The sequence below is a fragment of the Cyprinus carpio genome, chromosome B2, assembly GCF_018340385.1.
Source record: "Cyprinus carpio isolate SPL01 chromosome B2, ASM1834038v1, whole genome shotgun sequence".
Taxonomy (NCBI): domain Eukaryota; kingdom Metazoa; phylum Chordata; class Actinopteri; order Cypriniformes; family Cyprinidae; genus Cyprinus; species Cyprinus carpio.
In genome coordinates this window covers 27,622,404-27,635,703 of record NC_056598.1, presented here as the reverse complement: position 1 = coordinate 27,635,703, position 13,300 = coordinate 27,622,404, and the positions used below count along the sequence as shown (strand labels likewise).

The window sequence follows — 13,300 nt, the reverse complement described above, 5'->3', positions numbered from 1 at the left end:
GATGCTGATTTCATTTTCCAGCAGGATTTGGCACTCCCCACACTGCCAAAAGCACTAAAAGTTGGTTAAATGACCATGGTGTTGGTGTGCTTGACTGGCCAGCAAACTCACCAGACCTGAACCCCAGAGAAAATCTATGGGGTATTGTCAAGAGGAAAATGAGAAACAAGAGACCAAAAAATACAGATGAGCTGAAGGCCACTGTCAAAGAATCCTGGGCTTCCATACCACCTCAGCAGTGCCACAAACTGATAACCTCCATGCCACGCCGAATTGAGGCAGTAATTAAAGCAAAAGGAACCTCTAACAAGTATTGAGTACATGTACAGTAAATGAACATACTTTCCAGAAGGCCAACAGTTCACTAAAAATGTTTTTTTTTTTTTTATTGGTCTTATGAAGTATTCTAATTTGTTGAGATAGTGAATTGGTGGTTTTTTTTAAAAAATGTGAGCCAAAATATCACAATTAAAAGAACCAAAGACTTAAACTACTTCAGTCTGTGTGCACTGAATTTATTTAATACACGAGTTTCACAATTTGAGTTGAATTACTGAAATAAATGAACTTTTCCACAACATTCTAATTTATTGTGAAGCACCTGTATAGGCTGTCTTGTCCCATGGGCCTCCATTGTAAGTACATTATAGTAAACACAATGAAACAAATCACAATTACTGTCTGTGGCAATCAGTAGCATATTTGGCTTGGATCTTCACTCCTTTTGAACCTCAAACAATCCTTTAATTGTACTCATCTGCATTCTTAAAAGCATCGTAAGCATAAGTATATTGTAGACACAATGGTGGCAATGGTTTCTACGATCTGCTTAGGTTTACCATGCTTTTGGGAAACTTAGACCTTTATGTTTAGCATCATGTGGACGGTTGCCCATTTCTGGGTACATTTGTATGTGTGTGGGCATCAGAGCTGTGGATTAAGTGAGCCTAAATCCTCTAGCTGCCTTTTCACTTTCTTCTGGAAATTTGTTTAGCTGCTGAACCCGGAGGATAATTCAAGTCAAGTTAGACATCCATATATCAGTCTGCTCTCTGGGTTTGTGTGTTTTTCTAAGAGCCCTTCTGATAACACATCGGATGTTTGACTGTGTATTGAAACAACCTTCATCAGCTGCGAGTTTGATATGAAAAATGTTTTTTTTTAAAGGTTGAATTGCATGAAGTCAACATTGTTATCTACTTAAGTTCATTTCAGGCAGTTAATTTGATGCTTAATGCATAACGGGGGCAGTGAATGGAAGGCAAGGTTAAAATGAACGCTTAGCAATAATCAGAAGTGAAATAAAGCTGTTCCATTTTTGGTGGTTGCAAATTACTTTGATATTCTGAGAATGTTATAAAACTTTCAGCCCATTGGTAAAACTTGTCAATTAGGTCTTTTTCGATTTCATCAGTGTCTATCTGTGTCTCTCTCACTGTCTTTTTTGCAGAAATCAAACAAAGGCACAAATGAAACTCTGCGACTGAGAATAAGGCACCGAGAATCATTGTTACTTCACACAAATTCACTTATTACTTACACACACACACACAATGGCACTGGACAACACCGGCTTCTCCTCGTGCCCTGAATCCCTGTCCCTCCCAGTTCCAGAGAAAGGGGAGGAGTCTGTGGAGGAGGCCCCAAAGGATGCTCCGCCCACCGATGTACAGAACACATTTGAGGAGCTGGGGCACGTTGTAACCACGGAGACAGCCCCGCCCACACAGCCACAGACCAATAACAACATGTCCTTCCAGGCCAAGATGGCTGCGAGGGAGGCGCAAGCCAATCAGTCCAGGAAGAAACTTCAGGGGGTGGGGCAAGAGAGGGGCAAGTTTGGATGGGGTAAGACTCAATTACTTTAGATGATGTAGGAGTCGGTGGCTGTAATGAAACAGACTGACCTACTCTAACACCTCTACAGGAACACAATGTCACTCTTCTTCTGCTTATCAATTTAGCCGTTTCTTCGTTTTTGGATTTGTCTCACTCAGTTTTACTTCTTGCCAGTTTTTTGGGATGGCTTGTGGTAAGCTGCTCAGTGACGGTGTTTGCCTACTTTTTGTGTGCTTTTTTACTCGCTCTAATTTTTCTGTGTTTCTCCCCAGGACGCAGCAGGCGTAAGAGGCAGCGCTACGTGGAGAAGAACGGCCGCTGTAATGTGCAGCACGGTAACATGCGCAAGACATACCGCTACCTGACGGATATCTTCACCACTCTGGTGGATCTGAACTGGCGCTGCTCTCTGCTGGTCTTTGTCATGGCATATGCAGTCACCTCAATATGGTACCTGATTGCATACTGCAGGTATGAATAACATACACAAACATACAGTACAAAAACATACAACCTTTAAAACCATAAAACTCTAAAATCATAATACAAAATCACAGAATGCAAAATCACATTTTTTTTCACAGTAAATAAAAAATGCGGAATGTATTTGTGACAACTGGTAACAATACAACAATAATAATAATAATATTAATAATAATATATGTATGTATAAAACTTGCATACATTATTTTACAAGAATGTTTTGAAGCATGTAAAATTGTAGGTAATTACATGTAATATATATATATAATATATATATATATATATATATATATATATATATATATATATATATATATAAACTATATATATATATATAAACTTGCCCCTTTTAGACTTGCACTCTGTTCATTTACTAACTGTTTTATTTATTATACAATTAACAAAAAGTTGTTCTTTTTGTATTCTACCTATTTGTTTTCTTTTTATTTATTATACAATTAACAAAAAGTTGTGTGTGTGTGTGTGTGTGTGTGTGACCCCGGACCAAAGAAACAGTCATAAGTAGCATGGGTATATCTGTAGCAATGGCCAACAATGCATTGTATGGGTCAAAATTATTGATTTTTCTTTTATGCCAAAAATCATTAGGATTTTAAGTAAAGATCATGTTTCATGAAGATATTTTGTATGTTTCCTACCATAAAAATACAAAAAAATAATTTTTGCGTAGAAATATGCATTGCTAAGAACTTAATTTGGACAACTTTAAAAAACGATTTTCTCAATATTTCGTTTTTTTGCACCCTTGGATTCCAGAATTTCAAATAGATGTATGTTAGCTAAATATTGTCCTATCTTAACAAACCATACATCAATGGAAATCTTAATTTCAAAATTAAACTGACCCTCATGAGTGGTTTTGTGGTCCAGGGTCATTATAAAATTTCTGTCTTTCTACTTCAACATTTCATCTAATTAAATGTGTTACTTGCCATTTCTTTGTATTTAAAAAAAAATCACTAAGAATTTCTGAGTAAAATTTTGTTTTAAATAATTAATTTTTCAGTGTATATAAATAATACTTTAACAGGTATCAAAAAAAAAAAAATCATAATGGTTTTTGATATTGGAAAAAAAAAAAAAAAGAAATCACTTCTTCTCTGAGGAATACTTCTCAATCAAGTTTTCTGCTCATAGCTGCAGTGCATTTGTGTTGTCCACACTCTGTTATTTTTGTCCATGCTAGATATGAACACAATTCATCTGTGTGGGTGGACACTTGAGAACAAGCGCTCCTCTTTGCGCTGTAAGATGCAAGAGCCAATTTACTAAAGGAGACTTAAAAAAAGGCAAGGACACGTTTTCACAAACAAAACATGTCTGTTGCTGTTGGATGATCTCTCTCCCTTCCTCTTTCTTATGGCAGGGGTGATCTGGATCATTTGGAGGACGAGGCGTGGACTCCATGTGTGAATAATATTAATGGATTCATCTCTGCGTTTCTTTTCTCCATTGAAACGGAGACAACCATTGGCTATGGTCACCGTGTCATCACTGACCAGTGTCCAGTGGGCACCATGTTACTCCTGCTACAGGCCATACTGGGATCTATGGTCAATGCATTCATGGTAAGATCAAACACAGGCCACTTTCCACAAAAATATGGCACACTTTGGCATCCAATTGCTTTTTAAAAAGAAATGTTTTATAAAAACTTCATTAATCAAGCCCTGCCATTGTAAGAATAACAACAACAACAACAACAACAAAAAAGGTAATTAATAATATTAGGTTACCTTTATATTTTTTAAGCACCTTTTTAAGCACCTTTTTTTTATTGGCATTGTTTTTTTTTTACATTTTTTATCAACAATCTTATTTAAAAATATTATTATTAATAATATTATATTATTTTTATGACATTAGTATGTATTTGGTAAAAAAAAAAGTACATTTCAAGTACTATTTGCACTCTTTTTGCAGAAAGTGCCGCATGATTCACATGTATGATGTTGTCTGGAATTCAAGTACTATTTGCACTCTTTTTGCAGAAAGTGCCGCATGATTCACATGTATGATGTTGTCTGGAAAAGCAGCGTTTTTTCATTGCACGTGGCTTTGGTTTGTTGATCTGTGCTCTACTGAGTTATATCATCCATGACCAAGAGCAAATGAGTCATGCGTTTTGGAGCACAGATGTGTGTGCCCTTTCCTTCTGTTTCTGTGTCTTTCCTTTTCTCCTTTTCTAATTCTGTGGCTTTTGCCAAATTCAACCCCCTTAGCAATCTCTTTTCTGGCCTATTTTGATGTATTTTTATGGTTATGATAAGTTCATTTATATCTCCATGTCCTGGTTTAAATGTTGCCCACAGGGGCTGTGTTCCACACACACACACACACACACACACAAACACTATAACAAAAAACACTATCACTATAAATTATAACCACTTACATAATACTACATATTTAGGAACTTTTGACTTTAACTATTGTGATAGCGGTCCATCCAAAATTACACATGTTAGAGATTTGAATTAAGTATCATCTTTATTTAGTATATTACACTTTATACACTTTTACATTCCAAGACACCAAATGTTCATCTGCCAAATGTTAAAAAAAAGAAAAAAAGAAAAAAAAAATCCTATAGATTTAGGAACTTTTGACTTTAACTATTGTGATAGCGGTCCATCCAAAATTACACATTTAATGTTTTTTCTTAATATGTGAACATGATTTGAACTCCAATGGCATCCGATAGACTTTAATGGTAGTTTGATAATAACTTTATTTTAGGTAAAGATTAATAACAAAATTCTCTGGAAAATGTTAGACTGTCAAAAAACTGTATCGCTCCAATCTTGCATGACATAAACTAACAGTTATTTGCTAAAAATGATGCCACCATCATTTTAAAGTATTATAAGAAATTATTTAACAATTGCATAATCCACACAATTATTAATTTCACATAAAGAAACAAATAACTTAGGACTCTTAGTTAAAACTATTCAATTCGAACAGCTGAGTCTCATTTTCAAAAAACATCTAAAGACTCATCTTTTTCGCCAGCACTTAACCAACTAATACTAGTACTTACCTTTTCTTTTCTTTTTTCTTTTCGTACTTTTTCCTTTCTTTTTCTTTTTTTCTTTTTCTATATTGCTTCTATTAAAAAAAAAAAAAACCCTGGCTACGTGTTCTGTACTAGACTAACTGAGACTTGTCATGGCACTTGTTTTCTCGTTCATCTGATTGCTTCTATTGTCCTCATTTGTAAGTCGCTTTGGATAAAAAACTATACTTAAAAATCAAAAATAATTATACTAAACATGTAAACTATAATAATAACTATAAAAATAGTTAATTGAAATAAAACTGATGTAGCTAAACAATGTTTAAAAAGGTGCTGTTAAATGATTTTTTAATGAGCTGTAAATAAAACAAATGCTATTGGAATACTTGAATATAATATTTCAGTCTTTCTTAAACATGTTACTGTTTCTCTGTATTTTTGTTTTTTAATTTAATTTAAAATAGATCCAAAATAAACTTCAACCTATTTCAGTTAGACTGAAAAAAATTGGTGTAGGGTTTATGTACTAAAATGACTAAATCTTAAAGGGATAGTTCACCCAAAAATGAAAATTCTGTCATTAATTACTCGTGTTGGTCGAAATCTGTAAGACCTTATTTTTCATTTTCCGTTCATTATTTTTTTGTTAATTGTGGATGCGCGTTCACGACAGTACCTTGAGCTGACCCAGATCCGATGTAATGACGTCATCAGAAACAATTTTCACTTAGAAATTGCTAGTAAATTTCACAAATATTTACAAAGAAATGGTAAAAAAAAAAAAAAAAAATGGAATGGAAATGGGAAATTGGAAGTACTCCAATAATCTTTGTTTTATTTGAAAAAAAAAAATGTTTTTATAGTATGTAAACAACACCTCTGACCAGCACTCAGAAAAAGTAAAAATCACATAGTTTCTTTCTCTCCTTCTGTCACTAGGTTGGTTGCATGTTTGTGAAGATCTCCCAGCCGAATAAGCGTGCCGAAACATTGGTGTTCTCTCGTAATGCTGTCATCTCATTGCGGGATGACAAGCTCTGTTTGATGTTTCGTGTCGGGGACTTGAGATCCTCCCACATTGTGGGCGCCAACATGAGAGCCAAACTTATCAAATCCAAACAGACACAGGAGGGTAAGACAGCATTCAGCAGCCTCACAGATTCATCTGCAACATCAGCAGCCTCACACACACCTAATTACTGACGAAGTGGCGCCACCTGCTGGTTATATTTGTTTTGTTGTCTTTCTCTTTAGGTGAGTTTATTCCACTGGATCAGACGGATATCAGTGTGGGTTTCGAGACGGGGGACGATCGTCTCTTCCTGGTGTCTCCGTTGGTGATCTCTCACGAGATCGATGTCCGCTCTCCGTTCTGGGACATGTCACAAGGTCAGCTGGAGAAAGAGGACTTTGAGATTGTGGTCATCTTGGAGGGGATGGTAGAAGCTACAGGTACATACACTAATACTCAGGTTTATCATGCGAAGTGTGTTGTATTGATTTGTGTTTAGTAATCGACGGATACATTCTGATCTGCAGGAATGACGTGTCAGGCGCGGAGCTCTTACCTGGCTGAGGAGGTGTTGTGGGGTCACAGGTTCAGTCCCATGATGTCGCTGGCCGAGGGATTTTTTGACGTGGATTATGGGGCTTTTCACCACACATTTGAGGTATGTGGTGTACAATAGGAATTTCTAATTGGTCAATTTGAGGTTCTGCTTAAATTAATATTTACATTTAAATATTTTTATGTGAAGAAACAAATATGTGTGTACAAATATACCACAGAACTTTTACGTTCCACAAAAGGTTCTTTATAGTGGAGAAGGTTCTTTAGATTATATAAAATACTCTCTGCATTAAAAAACAAAAAGCTTCAGAGCCTCTGTAATAATCATCTGTCTGTGCAAGGCTGCCCAGCACTTTATTCTAAAGCAGAACTAGAGATATCTATCTATACTTTTTGGATTTTATGTGCGTAATCCATCAAAAAATCTGATTCAAGTTGCTTTAGGTGTTGCTGTAGTTTTGGATGAGTCATGATTGTACATCACCAGAAAAAAAAACAGACACACACACACACACACATATATATATATATATATATATATATATATATATATATATATATATATATATAAAACAAATATGTGTGTACAAATATAAAGTTTTCAATTAAATAATTTATAATGTAATTTAAATTAATATTTACATTTAAATATTTTTATGTGAAGAAACAAATATGTGTGTACAAATATAAAGTTTTCAATTAAATAATTTATATTGAAACCACTGTATTAGCTAGTTCTAAGGCTCTTTAATAATCATCTGTCTGTGCAAGGCTGACCAGCACTTTATTATAGAGCAAAATCTGAGATTTTTATGCACGTAATCAATAAAAAAATCAAATAAAAATGCACATCACCGGATGAAATCAAACTACTAGTGCAATCACATTCTCACTTTCTATCCTTTGGCAAGTATTTTTGTATAAATCTACAATAAACCATTTAAATGAATGAATAAATAAACAAGTAAATAAATAAATAATATTGTGATCATTAGTTAATATTTATAAAATATTTTTCAATAATTAGATATTATTAGATTTAATTAATAAACCATTTTAATGTATTTAAAGAAATACTGTTGTAACATGTAGTTAATATTTTTTTATTTTATTTATATATAGATATTTTATGTACATTTTTAAATAAAAAATATTGGTATAGTTAGTCAATATTTATATTTTAAAATATTTTAGATAATTTTTTTTACTCTTTAAATTAGTATTCATATTTAGAAATTGTATTTATTTATTTATTTTTAAAATATATGCGTGTGTAAATGTACTAAATACTTAAATGTATGTAAAAGGACAGATGCAGTCAAATTGAGCAGGATTTAAGATAAATGCTTCAAATACACTACCTAAAGTTCTTCTTTTAATGATCTTTTAAAGGTGAACACGCCCTCCTGTTCTGCGAGAGAGCTGGCATTGGCTACCGCCCGTTTGGACGCTCATCTCTATTGGTCGATTTCCAGTCGGCTTGATGAAGAGAAATGGGAGGGGCCTAATCTGACTGAGCAAACGGGGAAGTCCACCGATTCAGAATCTGTCAGGGAGGGAGACAGGCCAACATTTACTGTGGGCGGAGTTACAAGTACCCAGGACCAATCGGTTGTGGGAGAGCAGAACGGCAGTGTGACCACTGACCAATCAGAGTCTGAGGCTTAAAAGGATGCAAGAATGTAAAAAGGTACGGAAAATGTTCGAAGGAGTCCACAGTTGATGTAAATTTAACTTTGGATTGTTCAGCAATCCTCAAGCCACCTTCTTCGAGTTAGATTTTTAAATGTATAGTCGCTAATGCCTAGCATAGAATATTTTCCCCAAGGGGGAAATCCTAGTGTCTCCTTGCTGTGTTTTCAGTCAGATTAAATCTTAACTTTTGATGTTTCACGACAACACTGCCTTTGAATTCACACAGTAGCTCTATTTCAAACCCTACTAAGATGCCTCACTGTCTGCCGTCTACTTAGATGTCATCCTAACTGAAATAAAACCTGTGAAGGACACATGCGGTGTTGCCTTAAAGGGATAGTTCACCAAAAAAATTTTAATTCTGTCATAATGTACTCCCCCTCGTGTTGTTCCAACCCTTCCGGTGAACAGAAAAGAAGACATTTTGAAGAATGTGGGTAGTAAAAACTCTTTCTGTTCCCTATTGACTTCCATAGTGTTTTTCCTACTATGGAAGTCAATCGCTACCAGCAGCTGTTTGGTTAACAACATTCTTCAAGATATCTTCTTTTGTGTTGAACAGAAGAAAGAAACTCATGCAGGTTTGGAATGAAGGACTGTTCACACCAATAACGATAACGATAAAGATATAGTTCTAGAAATAGCAGAGTCCACACTAAAACTATAACGATAAAGGCACAGAGAAACTATATCGTTGGAATCATTTTCATAACAAATTTTTCCAGCTGATGAACGATACAAACATTGACAGCCAATCAGAATCTGTCCTGCTATAATGAGCTCGAGAATTTAATGCAGCAGATGAGTGTGCGCTTAGAATAAACAGACAATATCATTCGCTGGTGTAGATGCTAATATCGTTATCTTTATAGTTATCGTTCTTGGTGTGAACGGGGCTTAAGTGGAGTGTGAGTAAGTGACAGAATATTCATTTTTGGGTGAACTATCCCTTTAAATGTGACTAAAACAAAGGCAACTCGCTAGGTTTTGAAACCAAGCTAACATGTCTGATTTGTATTAGTACCAATCATTTGAGTAAACTTATCCGTCTCTAACGTTTCACTGCCTTTCTTTCTTAAGTGTTCAGCCAGAGCGGTACTATTTTTAAAACAATCTTTTAGAGCAAGTCAGTGCAAGTTGTTTACAGTCACGTTGGCTAGTTTCACATGTACCTGAAAAAGAAGTGAACGTGTTACCATGGCGACATTACATTCCGATTTGCAATATCACAGCAGAGTTTAGCATTAGTTCCTTAAGAGTCAGCCGGTGGTAGAATTAGCACAGGCTCATGACTGCCGAACAGCCTGGGAAAGTCATGTCATTATGTGAGTGGGTCTAGATGATAAATGGTTTAAATGGATTCAAATACAAGAGATATTGAATGCTATTAGGTCATTGCAACTTTTCAACATCCTAATTAAATCAATGTAGAAATTAACATCATCCTGCGATTGATCAGCTGTTTGCGACTGAATGCAAACACACTGCTATTCTTTGCATCTCTTATTTATTGAGTTAAAATGTCTTCATAGGATCAAATAACTCATTGCTCAGTTGCTGTTGCAGATGAAATAAGAGAAGATATTAATCAGTGAATATTTCCAACACTTCAACAGGCCATTTTTGACAACCAGGGATGTCTTAAACCAGCTGGTACAGGTCTCTTCCCATGCTGGTCCAGACTGGTTTGTGGGTGATCTTTCTGGTGAAACTGGTTAAGTTAGTCAAGAAGTTTGGTCCAATAGGTTTTTTATTATAGAATGAGCTGTACAAGGGAAACAAGCTTGACAAAAATAAGAAGACCGGTGTTATCCATAGGCATACAACAAATACATACAATCAAAATAAACCTAACAAAGAAAATGGGATATTAATAAAATGGCAACATTGCCGAATAAACAGGTTTTTTTTTAACAGTCACAGAAATGTTTGATTTAAAGGGAACAGTTGCAGTTGTAATTTTGAAAAGACTTTTAATAAGAAATAGATTTTGAAATGTAAGAGTTTTATGTCAAAGGCTGAGTTTTATATTTTTTTCTCAAGGTCTCTTTAATGGCAAAAGTGTTTAACATAGAATTGTAGATATAATTCGAAAGTATTTCTAGTTCTCTTAGTTTCCTTTGGGACAGTTGTGTTTAATTCTTGCGGTTTGGAATTGTGATACTTAAGGACATTGGACACAGAGTCTGAAATTTTTGCACATAAAACCTCACAATGTTTCATGTTTACACACTGCCTCCGAAAATGTAGTCCATCATAAAAAAATTTGGATCAGGTTCGATGTTCTGCGTTTTTGCATCTGTAGCAAGCATTTTTATAGGAAAGGACGACGAATACGAAAAAAAGAAAAAAAAAGAAAAGAAAAAACGCATATGAAAATTTCAGACTCTGTGTGCAAGGACCTTTAGTCCTACTTTAATATTATTCATCATATGCTGAAGAAACCGGAGTGATCCTAGATCTATTTCATGTTAATTTTAGACAATTATGCTGGAAACCTTCGATTTACGTAATTTAGACAGCACTGTCATGAGTGATGCACTGGTGTGTGTTTGTGTAGAGTAATGTGTGTATGTTACATAGAACAGTCAATCTGGACCTTTATTATTAATGAAAGCTTTCAATCTATCATTATAAAAACTCAATTCACTTCAATTCAATTTTAGTATACTCACCTCAGAAGGGTAAATGTTCGGAAGAGTTTGAATGAATCCACTCAGTAATATTTTCCTTATTCTGGTGTTGAAGTTCTCACTTCTTAGTGCCATAGAAAAGATTTCCAACAACAACCATTAATAATTTTTTAAAAAACAAAAAATTTTTTTGTTTTAAAGACGATTCTTATGCTCATCAAGACTGCAATTATTTGATCAAAAATACAGAATAAAGTAGTAATAATATGAAATATTATGACAATTTAAAACAACTGTTTTCTATTTGAATATATATTAAAATATAATTTATTTCTGTGATGCAAAGCTGAATTTTCAGCATCATTACTCCAGTCTACAGTGTCACATGATCCTTCAGAAATCATTCTAATATGCTGATTTGCTGCTCAAGAAACATTTATTATTATTATCATTGCTGAAAACAGTTTTGCTGCTTAATTTTATTTTATTTTTTTGTGGGGGAAATTGTGAAACTTTTTTTCAGTATTTATGAATTATGACTTTTTTTTTTTAAACAGCATTTATTTTTTTAAGAAAGTAAAAGTAGTGATTTCTTTAGACTACCAATATGAGTCTTTATCTCATATGATGATTTTAAACATATTTCTCAAAAGTACAACTCATTTATTTGTGTATTTTTTTATATAAGGGAAAAATTACTTAGTGCACCTTTACAAACTGAGTTTGAAACAGGCGTAGAGAAACTGTGTGTTTTGCCCAAGTGTTCTAGCGTGTGCTGTCCTGTATGTGATCTGTAGCTCACCTGAATGTCTTCAGCACATACGGTAAGCACAAACTCTGCTCTCATGCAGGTTTCTCCTCTTGCTTATGCTGCTGTTGACATTTTTAAAATATGTTTTTAAGCTTTACTTTTTCTGTATTATATATCTTAATAAAACTATGTTCAACCTAATGTCTGGTGATTAAGATGTGTACATTGAATGTTCAAAGAAATTATTTGTCTTAAAAAAACACTAAGCCGAAGTTTGTAATTTGGCGCCACTAGTGGCACCAACCGGAATTGCGAGACAGGATTGCTAAATAGTCCCACCCCAAACTCACTTATATTGATACTAATTTATTACGTGAACTGTTGAGCTAATCAAATACATTTATTCATTTTTAGTATTATAAAAGGGGTTCAGCAATAATCTGTTTAGTTCTAATTCTAAATATTAGAATTTTTATATTCACCATCATTTCCACATGCACAAACGTGTCCTGTTTTTAACCCAGTGAGATTATGGGTAGCCTAAATAATAACGTATTGACTGTCCTCTGACCTTCTGACACTTTCGTCCTCTGTCATCTTCCTTCTGCCCCTTTCTGTTTCAACGATTCGCCTCTGTGTTACACCATATCCGTTTCCTTTTGCTGTATTTATAACACACTGATCATTTAAAAATAGACGTTTGCATTGTTCCTTTAAGACGCAAGGTTATTGCATGAAGTCTCCATGTGCTGTATACGACCAGCTCTGCAGTTTAGTTGCCGTGCGAGGCCTGGAAGTGCCACTAGAGGGCAGTGGCTGGAGTGAGGCTGAGTGCACAGATTCATCATTTCACTATTCTACATAGTAACAGACCTACAGATCTGTATAAGCCCCAAAGCTCAGTGGGGTTGTCTTTGAACGGCTTATAGCCAGACCTACACTGAATCTGCGCCTGCAGCACTACAGGAACATCAGCAGAATTAAAATGCCCACCGTTCCCAAACTTTTACACACCCTTTGACCTTATTTATGAAATATTTTGAGTAATCTGATCGTGCTTTCAGCTATCAGTAAGAATGTATTTACCTCAGTTCCATTTTACGCATTGGAACACTGCACAAGATTTCCCTCCAAAATCAATTCAGAATAAAGAAAATTGCAACACTATAAACAAAAAGAGACACTGTTTTATATCATGCAGTACATTTCCCTCGCTCTCTTTCTTATCTGTCTAATACGCCCCTCCTTGCCTTTCCTCTTCATTACAATACTGACATAGTTTTTCAAAC

General features: G+C 34.7%; 1 protein-coding gene across 3 annotated transcripts in view; it reads left to right on the top strand.

The window, feature by feature from the left end:
• The window catches only part of LOC109051692 (G protein-activated inward rectifier potassium channel 3-like), a 14,891-nt gene extending 3,485 nt beyond the window's left edge, over positions 1–11,406 (top strand). The window contains exons 2-9 of one of the 3 annotated variants that reach the window (XM_042718976.1): positions 1,451–1,848; positions 2,112–2,310; positions 3,710–3,911; positions 6,302–6,494; positions 6,617–6,814; positions 6,902–7,032; positions 8,325–8,622; positions 10,244–11,406. In XM_042718976.1, the coding sequence (XP_042574910.1) occupies positions 1,554–1,848; positions 2,112–2,310; positions 3,710–3,911; positions 6,302–6,494; positions 6,617–6,814; positions 6,902–7,032; positions 8,325–8,600 (1,494 nt within the window). In that variant the 5' untranslated portion in view covers positions 1,451–1,553 and the 3' untranslated portion in view covers positions 8,601–8,622; positions 10,244–11,406. The other 2 variants (XM_042718974.1, XM_042718977.1) reach the window with 2 other exon arrangements.
• Positions 11,407–13,300: the final 1,894 nt, after the last annotated feature.